Raw genomic sequence first — 21,061 nt, forward strand, 5'->3', positions numbered from 1 at the left:
GGCTGGCTAGGTGGGCCCGCCCCCGTATCTCGCCTGCCGGATAGACAGCCTATCAGAGCGTCAAACGCAATTGGTCCGCCCACTTTAGGAGGAGCCAATCACAGACTGAATGCGCCCGGGCTCGCTCGCTCCCCCACCCTTGGGCCGGGATGGGGGGAGTCGCTTTCTGCCGTGAATGCGCCTTCGGGCACGCGCTCCCGGCGATCGCAGCAATGAGCCCGCCTCCCTCAGCCGGATACGCGCCCTCCCCGAATCCGCAGTGAACCCTCTTATTGCCGTTAACCTTTGTCGCTTGTCGCTTTATACTCTGTGGGTGCGAGCGCGTGCGCGATAGAGAGCGGGGGGGCCCTCAGGCTGTGTGAGTATATACAGAGAGTTACTGCCTTCAGATCTGTCTTTAGTAACGTGTGTCTGACTGTGGAATGGCGCTAAATTGTAATTTCAGTCAAAACCAGGAGAGACTTTCTGATGAAGGGTCTAGGCCCGAAACGTCAGCTTTTGTGCAGGAGGCCCATGATGGACATGTCATCTAGAGAATCTCTAGATGACATGTCCATCATGGGCCTCCTGCACTGCCACAATGATGCCACCCGAAGGTTGCAGGAACAGCAACTCATATTCCGCCTGGGAACCCTGCAGCCATATGGTATCAATGTGGACTTCACCAGTTTCAAAATCTCCCCTTCCCCTACTGCATCCCTAAACCAGACCAGTTCGTCCACTCCCCCCCACTGCACCACACAACCAGCCCAGCTCTTCCCCCCGACCCACTGCATCCCAAAACCAGTCCAACCTGTCTCTGCCTCCCTAACCGGTTCTTCCTCTCACCCACCCCTTCCTCCCACCCCAAGCCGCACCCCCAGCTACCCACTAACCTCATCCCACCTCCTTGACCTGTCCGTCTTCCCTGGACTGACCTATCCCCTCCCTACCTCTCCACCTATCTTCTTTACTCTCCATCTTCGGTCTGCCTCCCCCTCTCTCCCTATTTATTCCAGTTCCCTCTCCCCATCCCCCTCTCTGATGAAGGGTCTAGGCCCGAAACGTCAGCTTTTGTGCTCCTGAGATGCTGCTTGGCCTGCTGTGTTCATCCAGCCTCACATTTTATTATCTTGGAATTCTCCAGCATCTGCAGTTCCCATTATCTCTGTTGTTGGAAGTTGTCGCCCCGCCCACCTCCGACGTCCCGCCCACCTATAGCGCCGTCCCCGACCCCCGCAGGCACGCCCCGCCCAGCGCTCCTACAGCCGACAGCACCTCTCCCGGCCGGCGGGGTTTACATCTGCTCCCCCAGACCTCCCCGTGACTGAGGACAAAGGGTCAGTCCACAATGAAAGACTCCCCGTCATTCCCTTCCACCTGAACATCAGTGAATACCGCTCACGCCAGGACAATGAACAGTTTTTCCACCGCCTCCTCCTCCGCGCCTGTGAGCCTAACCCTCCTTCTACAGACCCCTTTTCCCACCTCCAACACACCCCCTCCTCCTGCAGGAGGTGCTACACCTGCCGTACACCTCTCCTCCCCTGACCTCCATCCCAGGCCCCAAAAACAGACATTCACCTGCACATCTGCTAATGTGGTGTATTGTATCCGCAGGTTCCCGATGTGGCCTCCCCTACATCAGGGAGACCAAGCACAGAGGCTCAGAGACCACTTTGTGGAGCACCTATGCTCGGTTCGTGACAAACAACACGTCCCAGTCACGAACCACTTCAACTCCCCATCCCACACCCTGCACGACATGTCCATCCTGGGCTTCCTCCAGTGTCACAACAATGCCACCCAGAAACTGGCGAAACAGCAACTCCTATTCCGCCTTGGAAGTCTACAACCCAGTGGTCTCAATATGGACTTTACTAGCTTCAAAATCTCCCCACCCCTGACCTCATCCCATGACCAACCCACCTTCTCATCCCTGCCTCACTGACCTGTTTGTCTTCCCTCCCACCTATCCAATCCTCACACCTCACTAACCAATCCCCACCCCTACTTACCTACAGACATCTTTACTGGCTTCATCCCCGCCTGCTTGACCTGACCGTCTTCTCTCCCACCCTATCCGCTCCACTGTCTATCTGCTATGTCTGCCCCTCCTCTATTTATTTCAGATCCCCCTTCCCCTCCCCCATTTCTGAAGAAGGGTTCCGACCCAAGACATCAGCTTTCCTGCTCCTCTGATGCTGCCTGGCTTGCTGTGTTCCTGCAGCTCCCCACTGTATCATCTCAGACTCCAGCATCGGCAGTTCCTACTGTTTTGTTGTTGGAGGTGGATGGCTATCGGAGGGCCTGATTCTTCGACCCGACCACTCCAGGGCACTCCTACATCCCACCCTTCAAACATAAAGAGGGCTAAGTTTATGCTTACCCTGCTTGACAGTGCTGGAGAAGTTCAAAATTTGTTGCAGGACAGAGAGAGTGGGAACTTTCTGTTTCCCGATGAATACACTCCTGAATACATTCCTGAATACACTCACAAAGAGTTAATTCCATCTCTTCACAGATGGTGCCAGATCCGAAGAGTGTCTCCAGCAGTTTTTTATTTAAATTCCTGATTTCCAGAATCCACTTTTATTGAGTGTCACAGAGCTTTACTTTGACAAAATTGTACTGTATATGGCTTTAATTCTGACCATGCTTTCTGCAATCAGTATTCATTGCCCCTCCAATGAGCTGGACACTTCTGCCGTGCACTGGAGAGGTGGTGTTGAGCAGATGGAACATTAAAAGGTCTCAGGCAGATGTATAGTGAAGGCTTCCTTGAAAATATTTGAAGAGTAGCGGGGTATTTCTCCCTGCCATGTTGGCCAATATTTATTCCTCAAGAGACCCATGTGCCAGTTTGTTGTTGTGCTTCCCACAACAATAATTGTAATTCAAGAAGATGCTTCATGACCCATATTGAGGATGTCTTGAGATGCTGTACAAATGCAAATCTTTCAATCGACCTTACAACCACCAGTGAAACTGACATGTTTCCAAACATGTCTGAAAATCTCAAAAAATACTTTGATTCTGTAACTGGGCATCAAAAGAATTACCACAATGGGGTTTAATTAATTTTTCATAAATTAAGAATATTCTATGCCTTACTCTTTTTATTAAACTTTTTTTTAGTGTCATTCATCCCAAATTGAAATAATTTGAGTAAATGTTATTTTTGATTAGTTCACTGTTTGAATCATCATGGAATATTGCAGAGCAGAAGTATTCCATTCAGCACATGAGGGCTCCTTAAAAAAGATATCCAGTTACCTTGCAGATTTTCTATTTTCAAGCTATTTATCCAATTCGTTCAATTTCTGTTTGAAAGTAACCAATAAACCTGTATCCATCATCCTTTCACATAATACATTCTGGATCATAGCTAAAAGTGCCTCCCCGTCACCACTCTTGTTGTCTGCCAGTTATCTTAAATCACTCATTTGAGAGCACAGATCTTGAGTATTGTCAAAAAAATTATTTTTGTCAAAACTTGCTTTCTTATACTTATCAGCACAATTAGCAGTAAAAACAGCATATGTATTGAATGAGAGGAAAGTGCTGATTGGTTCCTCTGGTTGGTAGGGCTAGTACCTTGAAAAATACATCAACTAGTGGATTGACAGTTAATAGCCAGGCATTGTTAAATTTTAAACCCAGCACATTGACTTTGATTAGTCAGGGCATTGCCCCGAGAAACAAACCAGAGAATGGTTGGTACCCATTTTCTTGAGTTGGAACGGGCACAATATGCATGCAAAGAATAGGGGTGGCACGGTGGCTTAGAGGTTAGCACTGCAGCCTCACAGCACCCAGATTCAATTCCAACCTCGGGTAACTGTCTGTGCAGAGTTTGCACATTCTCCCTGTGTCTGTGTGGGTTTCCTCCAGGTGCTCCGGTTTCCTCCCACAGTCCAAAGATGTGCAGACTAGGTGAATCGGCCATGCTAAATTGCCCATAGTGTTCAGGAGTGTGTGGGTTATAGGGGGAATTGGGATTGGGTGGGATGCTCCAAAGGGTGTATGGACCTGTTGGGCCAAAGGGCCTGTTTCCACACTGTAGGGAATCTAATAGAATCTAATCAAAACAAAGGGACCTGTTTATTAATATATGTAACTTCCAGTACTTGTAATTGTGTCACACTGGGAACAAGACTGAGAATCCTAAATTGGTTGTCAGTGTAACTCTTCACAAACAGGATTATCCGACAAATGTTATCTAATTGCAGAATCACACCTAATGTTAGACATAGAGCCATAGAGAGTCCAACTTGTCCATGCTGACCAGATATCCCAAATTAATTTAGTCCCAGTTGCCAGCATTTGGCCCATATCCCTCTAAACCCCCTATTTATAGAGTCATAGAGGTACACAGCACACAAACAGGCCATTCAGCCCAACTGGTCCATGCCAACCAGGTTTCCTGAACTAAACCAGTCCCATTTGCCTGCGTTTGGTACATATTACTTTGAACCTTTCCTATGCATGTACCTGTCCAAATGCATTTTCACGGCTGCCATGTACCCGACTCTACCACTTCCTCTGGCAGCTCATTCCATGTACAGCTAGAGGCAAAAACAAGCTGAATTAATTACTGAGTTGCACAATAATTAAACCAACAAGGAAGGGCAACTTATTGCGGATGCTGGTATCTGTACTGAAAACAACCAATGCTGGAGATCACAGACAGTCAGACGGCATCCATGGAGAGAGAGCAAGCTAATGTTTTGAGTCTAGATGACTTCATCAGAGTATCATTTAAACCAACAAGTTGCATTATACCTTTTGCAATCAGTTTTATATCTTACTTATTTAAACATCACTCTGATCTTTGCCTCTATTACTAAAATAATATTAAGAAATATACATTAAGAGAATGAAATTACATATGTTGTAATAAAATTGAATCGTTACAAAAGTGTAATGATATACTTTTTCCATTCTCTATCTGAAGGTGCCCGTTTGATTATTGGTCAGTTCTCAGGTACTACCCATTCACTCAGTACCTTGCCCAAGTGGTCATCCTTGGGAACAGATTTTACACAACCACATCCAATTTAGAAATGTTCACTGAAGAAAAACTTTTGTTGTAGTACCCATCCAGGTGCCTTTAAAAGGTTGTAATTGAGCAACTCTCCACCACTTCCTCTGGCAGCTCATTCCATACATTGCAGGCATGGTGTTATAAGATTCCCAAGCAGTGGCTAATTGGGCATGGTCAGTGCATTGCCAGTTGTAAACAGCTGAAGGGATATGTTGTTTGATACAATCCGCCAGTTTTGTACAGACACAACATCTAACCATCGCCGAATTCATACATCATATTATTCGTTTGTTTGATAGGCAGAATGTAATTTTTGACTCGACAGTAGATTCTTGTTAATGGCAGAGACTACTGATGGTACTACTGCATTGTAGCAGAGTGAAACAATTTGAGTTATCCTTCCCAAGTATTCTGAGGCAGACTGGGCACTTTCCAGAAACAACCGTGACCACATTTAAGGTCCATTCATGAGTTTATCGGATACACTGCAAGTAACAATCTGATCAGGGTAGCCATTATCCCACTAGTTAGCTTTGATGCACCCTATTTCAGTATCACGTTTGGTCAGTGAAAGAAAGAATTCGGGTTTTATGTACAAGGTTTTAAGAAGACCAATCATATATTGTGTACAACTGTAAGAATCCCAACATGTATACTGACCAGTGAAGGTAGTTTTGTAGTAGATAGTCATACAGAGCTCTCCTGGATGATTTCTCAACTAGGTAATTGAAGAAAGGGAGCTTATTTGACTGTTGCATTTCAGATGTGAATTTGAGCGTCCAATGGCGCCCCCTAAAATATATAAGGAAATTCTGACATGTAGCTGCAGACTCAGATATAGCACACGTATCAGCTACATCTAAGAAATATTCAAGGACTGGGGAGGTGATGGCCTAGTGCTATTATTGATGGACTGTTAATCCAGAGACCCAGATAACATTCTGGGGACCTGGGTTTGATTTCTGCCGCAGCAGGTGGTAGAATTTGAATTTAAATTATCTGGAATTAAGAATCTAATGATGACTGTGAATTCACTGTCAATTGTTGGGGAAAAACTCATCTGGTTCACTAATGTCCTCTAGGGAAGGAAACTGCCAATAAATGCTGCCTAGCCAGTGACACCCTCAGCCTGTTAATTAATAAAAAAAGGGACAGGTGTCATTCCATTGAAGACATTGCTCTTATAGGATCCGACAAAGGTATTGCTGAGTGGTGGGTCTAGTGGCGGTCCCATGACAACAGTACCTATTTGGGCATACATAATGTATTTTCTTAAAAACAAACTCAATTGCACAAGTTTGTATGTTCAATGAATAATGGCTCTCCTAATGGTAAACTTAGACAAAGCTGGCTGTTAACTGGCAATCCTCATTCATTGGCACATTCTCCAAGGAAACACCTCTACTAATCAGATTCAACCTATCAGCACTCTACACTCCTGGAATATATATATTGGCATTTCCTTGAATTGGTATCTTTGGGAGTTATCCAATTTGGCACAAGACAACAAACTTTGACATAATGTCCCCTTTTCTAGCAATACCTTAAACCCGTGACCTCTGGTTAATTAAAGTTAGGTGTTTGTGCTTAGTTGCTCAAATGTTTTTGTCTAGCAAGTTGCAAAAATTGTGAGCCAGTGATATCACAGTGAGCAAAACTATGTCGAGGAAAGCCACTTTCCGAATAAATCAGACTGGAATATTGGGAAAATAACTGCTCAAACTCTGAGAAGGGTGGATTACAGTCAGTGAATTCATTGTCAAATCAGAGACAGAAGGACAGGGAAATTGAGGAGTGGGAAAGAATTGATATACTTGTAAATTTATCTTTGACATTTTCAAAATCTCCAATGATGAAATTGCATAATGAGAGTCCACATTTGTAATTGCCAATTTCAGTGCGAGAGAGTTTGGCTGCAAGCAGTCAACAATTATCATGTTGTTAGGTGATATTTAGACACGACTGAAGAAGATTTCACAACCTGTAACATGCATGTGTCATACCTACTGTGAAATGCAGCAGCTTCATGACAAGTAATGTATTTCCATGGTCAGTCAATCAGTGAGTTGAAATTTCCTAAAGGTAATGCCATTGACACAACTCAGCTACTTTTGGATAGCTGTGTTCGATTGCACATATTCTCCTAGGCTACTCTCTGTGAAATAAACTATGGGGAATGCCATTCTCTTCACCTTCACAGCAAAGTCTGCTTGGATGTGAAGGAGTGCAAACTGGGTGTTGAAATTATAAGATAGTGACTAATCGATCCAATAAGGAATTCAGGAGAAACGTCTTTAAATATGGAGAGGTTAGAGTGTGAAACTTGATTCAACGAAGAGTGGTCGAGGCACATGTATCTAAGAGGAATCTAACTATGAGAGAAAGAGAATGGAAAATGTTCTGATAGGGTGAAATAGTGGAGGATAGAAGCAGCATGGACCATTTGGGCTGACTGGCCTGTATCAGTGCTGTAAAACTCTACATGATTTTGACGATCGTCCATCGTATTATTCCCCCTGCACTGGATTTATAATTCTGCAAACACGCTAGTGAGTGTGAGACTATGCATTAATTAGACAGTAATTTTTTTGCCTGTCTCTTTCTCCTCTCCTGTTTTGGGGCCCTTCAGTGTTAATTTGTACAGATTGATGTCAGCATCCTGGTTTCTGTAAATAATGCGGGAGTTGAAATATAGGGGGATGAGCTCCTCGTGGAATCTGCGAGTTGCACCGCAGCCCCTTAACTCTGTCGCGATGTAGATGATCGTTTGCAGGTTGCTGAGGTGTTGCAATGTCTGCAGCAGCAGGGGAAAATCTGACGGATAGTACACAATGTCCGAACCCAGGATAATGTCATAGTCATTGGGGAAGTGCACGTGGTCAAAGCCCCAGGAAAGAGTTCTGATCGTTGGAAGGTGTCTGCAGGAAACGGGTACGTTGACTGAAACGTTGTGCTCAATTTGCTTCAAAGCTTGAATCTGATCGGTTAGGGTTACCTGCCCACCTGAAGGAGAAGCAACAGAATTAAGTCAACTTCATGCCCCATCACGGAGACCTGCGCCCCAGTTAACAGTCAGAGGGAAGTGGGAAGAAACAGAAAAGGCAAGATAGAAATTTATCTCTCGGCTTTCACAACCTTCCGATATCACCAAATCCTTTCCAAGAAATTAAGTATTTTGGAGTGTGGTGCTGAAACGTAGGGTGTGGAAGAGCCAATCTGCAAAGAAAAACTTCCATAACCTGGAACGGAAGGTATGTTGTAAAGAGACAGATGTCAGGAAGGAGTTCCTTGCTCTTTTTCAATTAGTGGTGGCATCTTTTACCCAGGAAGAGTAAATGGGGCCTTTGGTTGGCTGAATGGGCAGCAGTCCCGCTTTCCTAAAAGAAAATGTTAGCCCGGGTTCTGTGACCACAGGGGACTTGAACCCACAACCTTTTGATCCAGAAGTGCTTCAAGGCTGACAGAAAGCAGAGAGAGAGTGTGTTATAGGGCAGGAGACTGTGGCAGGCAGGAATTGTCAGATTGTGTGTGAGATCTATTCAGAATCCCACACATAATTCACACCCATATCTCAGCCAGCACTTGCTATGTTCAGCCTGAAAGTATAGTAGAAGGACTGTTGTGTGTAAATTGTCTGCCATGTTTCTACCATGCAACAAAACTTCAAAACATGTATTGGTGTAATGGGAATGTAGGGTCACGGTGTTTGGAGGGAGTTGGTCATGTGACAAATCTTCCAGATTACCTTAAATCAGAGTTGGCGGCTCTAGTCCCCACCCATCCCATACAACTAACTGACGAGGAGATGGAGAGTTGAGATCAGGGTTTCACTCTACGAAGGGGTTTGGTTTCTTACCAGAAGAAATGCTGGACTCTAGTTGCATGCATTCTGCCAACAGGAGCTTGATTATCTAGACGAATGTTCACCTTGTAGTTGCCCAAAGCATAGAGCATAGAGGAGAGGGTCTTTGAGCACATTGATCTCTGGTGACTAACATGATACTGCATCTTCCAACATTTCTTGGGACTTGTCCAGTTACTATGTCTTTTCCACATCAACAAAGTCACTATATTAGGTTGACAATGGCCCTTTAACTCACCCAACAAAACTGCCAGAATTCCCACGATCCCAGTGCCAGATCCTAACTCAATCATCTTCTTCCCGGAGAAATTCATCCTCTCCTGCTCAAAGAACTGGCAAAGTGTGAGGCCCTGAGGAAAGCAAAGGTCACCATCTGTTGAAATCAGAATGAGTTTGGGCACTTGGTGGAAACAGAACACGAGACAGCAGGGGGCAGTGAGTGGCATGGACCCCACAACCCACTGTAGAGCAGGTTGTGTCTCCAACCACTCTCACCAACCTCCCTGTGGAGATCCAGTTAACACTTCATCCATTTACAACAGGACTTTGATCAGATAGACCGAGAAGTCGCAGATGGAGTTTAATTTAGATAAATGTGAGGTATTGCATTTTGGTAAGGGAAATGAGGACAGGACTTGTACACTTAATAGTAGGGTCCTGGGAGTGTTGCAGAACAAAGAGACCAGGGATGCAGGTTCGTAGTTCCTTGAAGTTGGAGTCAGAGGTAGACAGGGTAGTGAAGAAGGTGTTTGGTACACTGGCCTTAAGTGGTCAGTGCATTGTGTATAGAGTTGAGATGTCACGTTGTGACTGTACAGGACATTAGTTAGGCCACTTCTGGAAGACCGCAATCAGTTCTGGCCTCCCTGCTATACGAAATATGTTGTGAAACTTGAAAGTAGCAGAAAAGATTTACAAGGAAGTTGCTGGGATTGGAGGGTTGAGCTATAGGGAGAGACTGAATAGACTGAGGCTATTTTCCTTGGAGCATCAGAGGCTGAGGGGGCAAACTTATATGGGTTTATAAAATGGGGCATGGAAAGGATAAATGGACAAGGTCTTTTCTCTGGAGTAGGGGAGTCCAAAATTAGAGGGCATAGGTTTAAGGTGAGACGGGAAAGATTTAAAACAGACCTAAGATGCAGCATTTTCACGCAGAGAGTGGTACATGTATGGAGTGAGCAGCCAGAGGAAGTGGTGAAGGCTGGTATATTACAACATTTAAAAGGCATTTGGATGGGTATATGAATAGGAAGGGTTTAGAGGGATATGGGCCAAATGTTTGCAAATGAGACTAGGTTTATTTAGGATATCTGGTCGACATGGACATGTTGGTCCAAAGGATCTGTTTCTGTGCTATACAACCCCATGACTCTATGAATCTACTGTCGTAAAGCAATAGAACAGGAGTGTTAACATACAGAGAATAAGGAGACCATTCAAACCATATGCCTGTGCCAGCTCTTTGAAAGAGCTATCCAACCAGCTACTCTCCCTGAACACAGCCGGCCAAGCAGCTTCAGAGGAGCAGGAAAGCTGACATTTCAGGTCTAGACACTTCTTCAGAAAAAAGAACCCTACAAGGCTATGCTGATAGGATTTGGAGGAGAGAACTGTGAGGAAGCCCATAGAATCGTAGAGGCATATAGCACAGAAATAGGCCCTTTGGCCCAACTCATCCCTGCAGAGCAGGTTTCCTAAATTGAAGTAACCCCATTTGTCAGCATTTGGCCCATATTCCTCTTAATCTTTCCTATCCATGTACCTGACCAAATATCTTTTAAATGTTGCAATTCTATTTGCCTCAAGATGGGGAGGCACGGTGGCTCAGTAGTTAGCACTACTGCCTTATAGCATCAGGGACCTGGGTTCAATACCACCTCAGGCAACTGTCTGCGTCGAGTTTGCACATTCTCCCCGTGTCTGCATGGGTTTCCTCCGGATGCTACAGTTACCTCCCACACTCCAAAAATGTGCAGGTATGTGGACTGGCTGTGCTAAATTGTCTGTAGTGTTCAGGGATATGTCACTTAGGTGGGCTGTAGGGGAATGAGTCTGGAAGGGATGTTGCAAGGGTTGGTGTGGGCTTGTTGGGCCAAAGGGTCTGTTTCCACACTGTAGGGATTCTATGACAGTCTCAACCTCTTCCCCTGGCAACTCATTCCATATACTTGCAGTAATGTCCTTGTAAATCTTTTTTGCATTCTTTCCAGTTTAATAACATCGCAAGCAGCATAAACACCAGCATTAATCTTTTGAGGCAGAAGGACTTTTTTTTGGTGATGCATTTTCAATGCAAAGACTAAACAGCCTATTATGGCATGATTTATTCCTTTGTTCTGTCTTCTGGATGGATGAACCCTTCCCAATGTTTAGACCTTTGAGACTCCATGTTAAAAGATTCCTGGCAAACTGTGACTGTAATGTATCCTGTCTCTTGAAGAACCTCCTTCGCTATTCAGGAATGCATGACACGTCGTGTTTCCAGTTCTGGTTGGACTTCCCTTGGGGAATCTAGGAATGGGGAGCAAAGTTTCAGAATAAGAATTTATTCTCTTTGTAAAGTTGCTATTGAATGGGCTTTCACAACATTTTCAAGTTGTGCATTCAAGATTTCTATGTATTTCCAAGCAATGTGAAAAAGATTTTGCTAATTCAAAGAACAAAGAACGAAGAAAATTACAGCACAGGAACAGGCCCTTTGGCCCTCCAAGCCTGTGCCGATCGAGATCCTCTGTTTAACCTGTCATCTATTTTCTAAGGGTCTGTGTCCATTTGCTCCCCGCCCATCCATGTACCTGTCCAGATATATCATAAAAGACGCTAATGTGTCTGCGTCTACCACCTCCGCTGGCAATGCGTTCCAGGCACCCACCACCCTCTGTGTAAAGAACTTTCCACGCATATCTCCCTTAAACTTTCCTCCTCTCACTTTGAACTAATGACCCCTAGTAATTGAGTCCCCCACTCTGGGTAAAAGCTTCTTGCTATCCACCCTGTCTATACCCCTCATGATTTTGTAGACCTCGATCAGGTCCCCCCTTCGTCTTTCTAATGAAAATAATCCTAATCTACTCAACCTCTCTTCATAGCTAGCACCCTCCATACCAGGCAACATCATGGTGAACCTCCTCTGCACCCTCTCCAAAGCGTCCACATCCTTTTGGTAATGTGGCAACCAGAACTGTACACAGTTCGGAGAGAGTGCTTAGAGATGAGCAGTAGAATGATTTAGTCAGTTGGTGGTCAAGTCAGAGGATAGACTCAAGATGGAAATGAGGGGTTTCTTCTCTCAGTGGGTTTTAGAATCTCAGCCCTTGGCCATAGTGGAGGCCAGGCCATGGTATATATTCAAAATTGATTTAGACAGATCTCTGACCAACAAGCGAATCAAGGGTAATGTTGGGTAGCTAGGAAAGTGGAGTTGAAGACATGATCTTAGTGGCAGAACAGGTTTAAGGGGCCAAAAGGCCTACTTCTGCATGTACTTGTTATTTTCTTATGCCTCATTCCTGTGTAATTCATCACTTGGCCACCTGCATCTGGCTACCTTTCCCAATCAAACTCCATTTTATTTCTGATACTTTCCTAACCAATAAATGAATGTGCTTGAGAATAATTAAAAACACAAGTGTCTTGTTATTTTGCTGCTTGACTTATTAAAGTCAGAATCTGGAAATTATAGAGAGCAGGACAGTTTGAGATGGGTGGGTTGCTAGTGCTGCTGGAAAGGGCTTACGCTGCTTTGCAAGAGAATTAGAAGCAAGATGTAGCACAGGGAAGGATAAAGAAGATGCGAGAATAATTAGAGACACACCTAGCACTTGAGTAAGAAATAGCAAGATATTAGGTGAGGTCAGAGTCAGGGGAATGCAAGAGCAGTGCACTTACGTAAATGCAAAAAATGTAATAAGTAAAGTTGGTGAGCTTTGGTGCAGATATCCACATGAGAAAGAAATGGGTGGGGAGGAAGTGGCAGTATTAATCGAGGATTATATTACTGTACTAGAGAGATGGTATACTAGGGAAGTCAATGACAGAATCTGATTAGTTCAAGTTAAATGGCAGAGATATAATTACACTACTAGGTGTATTCTATAGGGCATAAACTAGTAGTAAAAATGAAGAGGAGGAAATTTGCAAGGAAATTATAGAGAGGTACACACATTTATGATGAGTAACTTAAATTATCCAAATATAGAATGAGATGGTAAAAGTGTAAAGAGCTGAGAGGGAGACTAGTTTATAAAATAGAAACAATATGGCTATGTAAAATATCAGAATTTATAAACAGTTAATTTTAAATTGTCTCTTTAATTTCAAGCTAAAATAGACTTTAGTACTGCTACTAGAACAGGGTAAAGTGTAAGTGTGGATGGGGAATTTTGGCCAGTTTGAAAGTTAAATGAGGGACCTTCTCTGAGCTCTAAACTACGTTACCTACAAAAAATTTCAATGTTGTTTTTAGTTCATTTGCTACATTAAAATCTGAAAATTTGAAAAATATGTAATCTTCTAAGTCAGTTACTGGAAGTTCAAATCTCTTTGTAAACATTATTGGTCTCGATGGGGATTGTAAGAAGCTAGAGTATGAGAAGAAACTGGCAGCGAAATGAAGACGGATTCCAAATCTCTTCTGCAGGCATATAAGTAGCAAAAAGGTATTAAGAGGAGAAGTAGACTTGATTAGGACCCAAAATACACTTCTACACAATTAGGCAGAAGGCATGACTGATAAATAAATAAACCAAAGAACTGCAGATTTCCAGCAGGTTTCAGAAACAAAAACAGAAATTGCTGAAAAAAAGCGCTCATCCCATTTTCTGAGATAATAAAATGTGAGGCTGGATGAACACAGCAGGCCAAGCAGCATCTCAGGAGCACAAAAGCTGACGTTTCGGGCCTAGACCCTTCATCAGAGAGGGGGATGGGGGGAGGGAACTGGAATAAATAGGGAGAGAGGGGGAGGCGGACCGAAGATGGAGAGTAAAGAAGATAGGTGGAGAGGGTGTAGGTGGGGAGGTAGGGAGGGGATAGGTCAGTCCAGGGAAGACGGACAGGTCAAGGAGGTGGGATGAGGTTAGTAGGTAGCTGGGGGTGCGGCTTGGGGTGGGAGGAAGGGATGGGTGAGAGGAAGAACCGGTTAGGGAGGCAGAGACAGGTTGGACTGGTTTTGGGATGCAGTGGGTGGGGGGGGAAGAGCTGGGCTGGTTGTGTGGTGCAGTGGGGGGAGGGGATGCACTGGGCTGGTTGAGGGATGCAGTAGGGGAAGGGGAGATCTCCCCTTCCCCTACTGCATCCCTCAACCAGCCCAGTGCATCCCCTCCCCCCACTGCACCACACAACCAGCCCAGCTCTTCCCCCCCACCCACTGCATCCCAAAACCAGTCCAACCTGTCTCTGCCTCCCTAACCGGTTCTTCCTCTCACCCATCCCTTCCTCCCACCCCAAGCCGCACCCCCAGCTACCTACTAACCTCATCCCACCTCCTTGACCTGTCCGTCTTCCCTGGACTGACCTATCCCCTCCCTACCTCCCCACCTACACCCTCTCCACCTATCTTCTTTACTCTCCATCTTCGGTCCGCCTCCCCCTCTCTCCCTATTTATTCCAGTTCCCTCCCCCCATCCCCCTCTCTGATGAAGGGTCTAGGCCCGAAACGTCAGCTTTTGTGCTCCTGAGATGCTGCTTGGCCTGCTGTGTTCATCCAGCCTCACATTTTATTATCTTGGAATCTCCAGCATCTGCAGTTCCCATTATCTCTGATCCCATTTTCTGCTTGGGAACGCTGCAGCCTTTAGGACTCAATGTTAAGTTTGATAATTTTAGAGTCCTTATCCCAATCCCCACACACCAGGCCTAGTCATCACATGGGTTGCAACCTCAATAACCCATCATCAGGTACAAATGGTCCCCATTAGCAGCTTGCGATTCTTCCAGGCTGACTATTATCCATTCTTTTGTCTGCCAACCTATTGTTCTCTCTCTCTCTCTCTCTCTCTCTCTCTGTCCTCTTTCTGGGCTCCATCTCCACCTGTTGTTTACTCCTCCCCATTTCTCTCAACTTTTTTCCCAGCAACAACCAGCTCTGAAGAAGGATCACTGCAGCCGAAACAGTAACTCTGCTTTCTCTCCACACATGCTGCCAGACCTGTTGCGTTTTTCCAGCAGTTTCTGTCTTTGTTTTTCTAAATAAATGCATCTGCCCTTACCAAGCAGAAAGATGTCTCCAAGTCATAGTGAAAGCAATGATAGTTAGAAACTGGATAGAGCAAAAATAAATAAACAAGTTATTAGAAAGATCGATTGTGGTGACATTGATAAATCACCAGGTCTGACTGGGCCGTTTCAAAGATACTGAAGGACGTAGGCAGGAAATTATGAAAGCTCTGGCTATAATGTTTCATGTTGCTTAGATTTGGGTGGTGCCAAAGTTACAAATATTACACCCTTGTTCAGAAAAGGTTATAAAGTTAAATCCCACATCTCCAGCCCAGTCAGTTTAACCTTGGCGATTGGAGGCAGTTGAAAAAATAGCCCAGGACACAATTCACATTAACTTGGTCAAATGGGTTTAATTAAACCAGCCTGGATTTGTTAAAGATAAATCACGTTTAACTAATTTGACTGAGATTTTTGATGAAGTAACAGAGAGGGTCAATTGGGGTAATGCAGTTGATGAAAAAGAATATTAGGGAAGTGGCGTTTTTTTCTTAGGTTAGAAGAAGGTATATTGTGAGGTTCCAAAGGGTCTGATACCAGGACCACTGCTTTTCATGGTATATATCAATGAAATACATTTTGGTTACACGCCTCACATCCAAGATCTGCGGGTAAGTCAAAACTGGAAGTATTGTGAACAGTGAGAAGGACAGTGATGCTTTTCAAAAGAACACTGATGGAATGCGTGGACAATTAGCTGAAGAAATTTAACCCAGAGAAGTGTGAGGTGATACATTTTTCTCCGAAGAATGAAGACAGGCAGTGGAAAATAAAAGGTACAATTCTTAAAAGTGATGCAGCAAAAGAAAAAGCTAGGATTGTGCTCAAACCATTGGTGGTGGTTCCCGGGGAGTTTGAGCAAATGATCATAAAGGCTTAGACAGCGCTTTCCAAACTTTTTCCCATTGTGACCCGAATTCAAGGCTTGAAAAGGACCCACTGGATGAGAACAGTGTGGGAGGTTGTGCCTGTGAGAATGTGAGCCTGTCTGTTAGAGCAGGAATGTTGCGGTATAACTCACTCAGAGCTCCACAATGGCTATTGGAGCTTGCAACGTTCAAATTTCCATGTGCAATCCCCACTCGGGGTCCCAAACCCCACTTAAGGAAGATCTGGCATACAGAATCTTGGGTTTTGTAAATGCAGTCAAAACAAAGAGATTGTGATAATCTTCATTAAACATATCTTCAGCTTCAACTGAATTATTGAGTCCAATTCTAAACGCCACATTTTAGGGAGAAACTAAACCCTTTAGAGAGGGTAAGGTAAGATTTATAGGAGCGGTTCTACAGATGAAGATTTAGACGATGTGAATATATTGCAGAAGCTGGGGTTTGTCTTGTTAAAAATTAGTAGGTTGGGAGGAGATATAACAGAGTGTTCAAAATCATAGGGGATCAATATAGAGTACGTCAAGAGAAATTGTTGTCGTTGAAGGAGGAGTCAGGAGGCAGAAGGCGCTGACAAAAGTTTTACGAGCCTTCATGGTAGTGAGAATGTGGCAAGCAGGAGTGAGATTTCATGCATGATGTCTTCCTACTGCCACTTGCCAACAGTTGACAGATTAGTTGCCAAATGTCCAACTGAGTCCCAGGCTACTTCCTGCCTCTGCAGGCATCCTGCTAACATCACAGGCAAACATTGGGAATGCTAGACAAACTCAAACATCTGGCAGCATCTGTGGAGAGATAAACAAAGTTAACATTTCCAGTCCTGTGTGACTTGTTCAGTGCCGAAAGACATTAGAAAATGCTTGTTTTAATACTTTTGACAGAGGTGGAAGAGAGGCGAAGGGAACAGAAGGCATAGAGGCCCAATGCAACGGACAAAAGGTTGTTAATGGTATGAAAAAAAGATGGAAAATCAGTGCATATAGGTACAAACAGGAAAGGATGGGCCTTGTGTACTGAGGGCAATCTGTCGTTTGATTCTTTACTTGTTGTAAAGGCCATGTCTTTCTATATTTCTATTTTTTTTAATTGCAGAATGTAATGGGAGAAGTACTGTTTTAAAAGCTAAGGATTATTGTAAAGTTCATGCACTTTCTAAAAGCAAGTTGCAAGACACTCATTGTAAGTGCTGTTTACACAGCTGCTTGTTCAAGCAAAAGGGGAAAGCCTAGTTACAGATGAACTGGAGCAAGGTGCTATGTACAAATAGAGATTTTCCTGTGAAATATGACTAGTTATCAATGGCAAAGACCCCTGCCTATCACCAGCTATGAGATTGACTCCTAAAAAGCTCAATAGGTCAGGGATATGAATTTTCAGGAGCTATCTGGAAGAGAAGCAACCATGCTTTTGCTCTGCAGTAAAAAGCATCTCAAGCTTGAAGACAACCAGTTCGTTGCTGCTCATCAGTTGTTAAACGCTGTATTTTAAAAAAATTAATAAATCAGAGACTTTTATAAATGTGAACCAGTCACCCTGAGCATTCTGAAAGCACATGAAAGTACTTAAAGAAGGAAGACTAAGAAGCAGCATTCTGAGCAGTAAAGAATCATCTCAGCAAACCCTGTGTACTAGGGCCAGTGACCCGCCTTCCCAGTCTTCCCCTTCACCTATAATATCCTTTTGTTGTGCCTGGATCTATGTGTGTGTATGTGTAGAGGGGACGTTTATGATTATTTAATCAGTAAAGTCATATGTTGCCAGTTCATAATTGTTTACCTGCGGTAAGAAAGCACTAATTTGTATTAAGTAGTAATTTTTATTTAGGACACAACACCTAGTCTGTGCTTTCTGACAATCTGGGATAAAAAGACAGGTAAATTGGGGAATTCTGCAGACTTTTAAAAGTCTTTAACTTCTGTGATAACTCCGAGAATACTGAGATTTGATTTCTAGTGCTTTTGAAGATCTGTAAGGCCGGATTTCTTATTTCTTTTATTTTTCTAAGTTTTTTCCCTTAGAATTTCTACTCAAGAATCTGTACGTGGTACCTTTGTACCTAAGATGGTGCCATAAATGCCAATGTGTGAACTTTTCACTTTACACATGCGTGTACATGTGACAATAAAGCTAATTCAATTGAATTCAGTGTCCCATGAGCTACCAGCTCCTTTCATTCTTCTACTCATTTACTATCCCTTGCCTTCCTTCCCTTATAGACTTTTGCATTGGCTCCTCCCTTGTCTCGTTTCCCACTTGCTTGCGTTTGATTAAAGCCTGCTATAACTCCAGCCTGTCTTAGTTATGCTCAATCATCACTGACCAATAATGTTAATTCTTTCTATCTCCACAGATGGTGCCCAACCTGCTGAGTATTTGCAACACCTTCTGTTTTTACCGAACAAAGACGTTGCAGTTTTTCTCAGATAATGTAAGGAGTAAATATTCGAAGTCTTGACCAGTTTCTCCAAGCTTGGTTAATACAAAATTTTTTTTAGGCTTACAGAATTCCAGACGAAAGCTGAGACCCCCATCCTTTCATTGAAGTACCGAGTGATCTCCAAGTCATAGCCACAAAACTGGTAGTGCTTCACCAGAACACAGGGCACATTATCCTCAGGATCTTCCTCAGAGAGAACACTGCAGGATTTCTCCATGTGCTCAGCTGTCTTCCTGCTCCCAGACCTTCCTCCTTGTGTCTCTGATCGCTGAGAAATACCCTTCGACTCCAAGAAGTTCCTGACACAACAATCCGACTTGGACAGCTCTCGTATACTGTCCATCTGTCACCTTTTTGCACAGAGAATAAAAGCATTCAAATCTACAGCCTGGAAAGCGACAAAGTATTGATTTATTAAGTTTGTTCAAAATGTGGATCAAGTCTGTCAGTGTGACAGGTTGGAGCGTCCATCCTGGTAGTTATTTGCATTCCTGGAAAATGTTATCTGACAAAAGATTCATAAGCTCTTAAAGTTGCCGTGTGCACAAGGACACCTTAATGAGGAATGACAGACTATATTCTATAAGGTCAATCAGTCACTTTGCAGGGGTAAACAAAGTTGAGTGATGAAAAAGAAAAGAAGCTACGGATATAAGATTCAGCGTAAGCGATCTGGATCTGACACCAGGAAAAAGCCTCTTTACATATTTGTGAAGCGTGGAATTTCATTACAGTTATTAAGGAAGAAACTAGATCAACATTTGAGATTAGATTGGAGAGGTGGAAGGAATGGTATGGGAACAAATTGGGGAAATATGATTAGAAAAAGTTTCAGAAAGCACTTAATTATGCACCCACGTAAAGTCAGCAATTTCATAGGAGTACCATCAGCCCAGTGCCCCATCATCCTGACTTGGATAAATTAACATTCTTCATTGCTCCCTCACGCGAATATTGGCTCCCAGTCAAGCAAGGCTAGGACATTAAAATTCTCATCCTTGTTTTTAAACCTCTCCCTTGCCAATCCCTGTGGCCACCAATAACCTCTTACATTTCTGCTGTCCTCCAATCCTGGACTTTTACATGCACGTCATGTTCATCACTCCATCATTGGTTAGCTAGGTGGGCCCCACATTCTGGAATACCCTCTCTAAATCCCTCTGTCTCTCAACCTCACTCTCTCTTCAAGATGCTTCTTAAAATCTCTCTCTTTGCCCCCGCTTTTGTTCGCCTCATAACATTTTGTCTTGAAACAGTGTCAAGTTTTGTTTGGTAATATTCCTGTGTGAAAGTGCCTTGGGACATTTTACTCTGTTAAAGGTACTATATAAATGCAAGTTGTGGTTATCCTACCCAACACACTTCAGGAAAATCTTCATTGTATACACTGCAGAGGTTTAATAAGGCATTTCAAGAAGACTCACCATGACGTGCTCTGGTGCAACTCGGTATGGGCGATAAATAGCAGCTTAACCATCAAAGCCCCCAAATGGAGAAACAGATAATCCCTTCAAGATTTCATTGACACAGTTGTAAAATCATTGGGAAAGTGGAATGCAGATGCTAAAGTGAGAGGCTTTCAATATTGTTGATTCTGTAGAAGTTTGCATATTTTGGAGTAAAGCTAGAAAGACTGTCATGCGACCAGATAGATTTCAGCAAGATTATGAATGGTTTTGTTCAGGTTAATTCAACTTCAAAGTGAGACAATAACAAGTAGTTTTAAGAGAAAGATCAAAGAATTAGCATAGACCTTAGGAAAATGTTTATACTTCATTATGTTAGTATGTATCAGTCTGCCACAAACTACTGTTAAAGCAATTCTTTTAACAAAGAGGTTAGTTTCTTGAGTAGAAGAATGTTTAGCAGTATAGATACCATTCAAAATGCAAATACAAAGATATTTACGATGGAAAACTCACTGCAAAGTCCCGCAATGATTGTCAACTCCCTTCAGTACGGGCTCCTTTATAACGCACAAACAGGATCTCACCAATGTTACAAAATAGACATCCTGTCACATTTTAAATGGCCCTGACCTGGCTGGGCTCCAAATATCACTGAATCCTGATTTGCTAGCCCTAGAGGAATGCAAACTGCAACAGATTTTTTTGTGGGATGTAGCGAATGAATAACTGCTTGAAAAGTAAAGTTTGCAGGACTATGGAGAAAAACAGTGCAGTGGGATTGATTGGCTAACTGTTTCAAAGAGTCAACCCTGACATTTGTGCCCTGGCATGGCTCTTGTGTTGCACTGTCTGTGCTGAAGGTCCTACAGACTCCCAGCCTCTGACCTGAAGAACAAAGCTTCTCGACTGTGTCTGTGGCAGGTAGTGGGGTTAGTTAGCTCAGTTGGCTAGACTCTTGGCTGCTTTGTAATGCAGAGTGATGCCAACAGGGTGGGTTCAATTTTCACACTGGCTGAGGTTACCATGAAGGACTGTCCTTCTCAACCTCTCCTGTCGCCTGTGCCAGAATGACCTTCAGGTTAAACCACAACCAGATGTCCCCCTCTGTAATGAGAGAGTGGTCTTCTGAGGCTATGGCCACTTTACCCTTACCTGAGGTGGCAGATTGGTGATGGAAGTGACAAAAAAAAGCACTTAACCTCATCCTTGTCA

The 21,061-nt window shown here is 43.7% G+C and overlaps 1 protein-coding gene and 1 long non-coding RNA gene across 2 annotated transcripts in view; one reads left to right on the top strand and one right to left on the bottom strand.

Moving 5' to 3' along the window:
- The first annotated feature begins 253 nt into the window (after window positions 1–253).
- Window positions 254–21,061, top strand: part of LOC125455684 (uncharacterized) — a 67,439-nt gene continuing 46,631 nt past the window's right edge. The window contains exon 1 of the long non-coding RNA XR_007248289.2: window positions 254–358. This is a non-coding gene — a long non-coding RNA (uncharacterized LOC125455684). The remainder of the gene's footprint in view (window positions 359–21,061) is intronic.
- Window positions 7,430–19,877, bottom strand: LOC125455681 (EEF1A lysine methyltransferase 3-like). The gene is made up of 4 exons (XM_048537993.1): window positions 19,865–19,877; window positions 18,505–18,790; window positions 9,127–9,238; window positions 7,430–8,029 (listed from the first exon to the last, which is right to left on the bottom strand). Exons 2-4 carry the CDS (start codon window positions 18,781–18,783, stop codon window positions 7,599–7,601), a joined length of 822 nt encoding a protein of 273 aa, XP_048393950.1. The 5' UTR covers window positions 18,784–18,790; window positions 19,865–19,877; the 3' UTR covers window positions 7,430–7,598.

Source organism: Stegostoma tigrinum, chromosome 10 (genome assembly GCF_030684315.1).
Source record: "Stegostoma tigrinum isolate sSteTig4 chromosome 10, sSteTig4.hap1, whole genome shotgun sequence".
Taxonomy (NCBI): domain Eukaryota; kingdom Metazoa; phylum Chordata; class Chondrichthyes; order Orectolobiformes; family Stegostomatidae; genus Stegostoma; species Stegostoma tigrinum.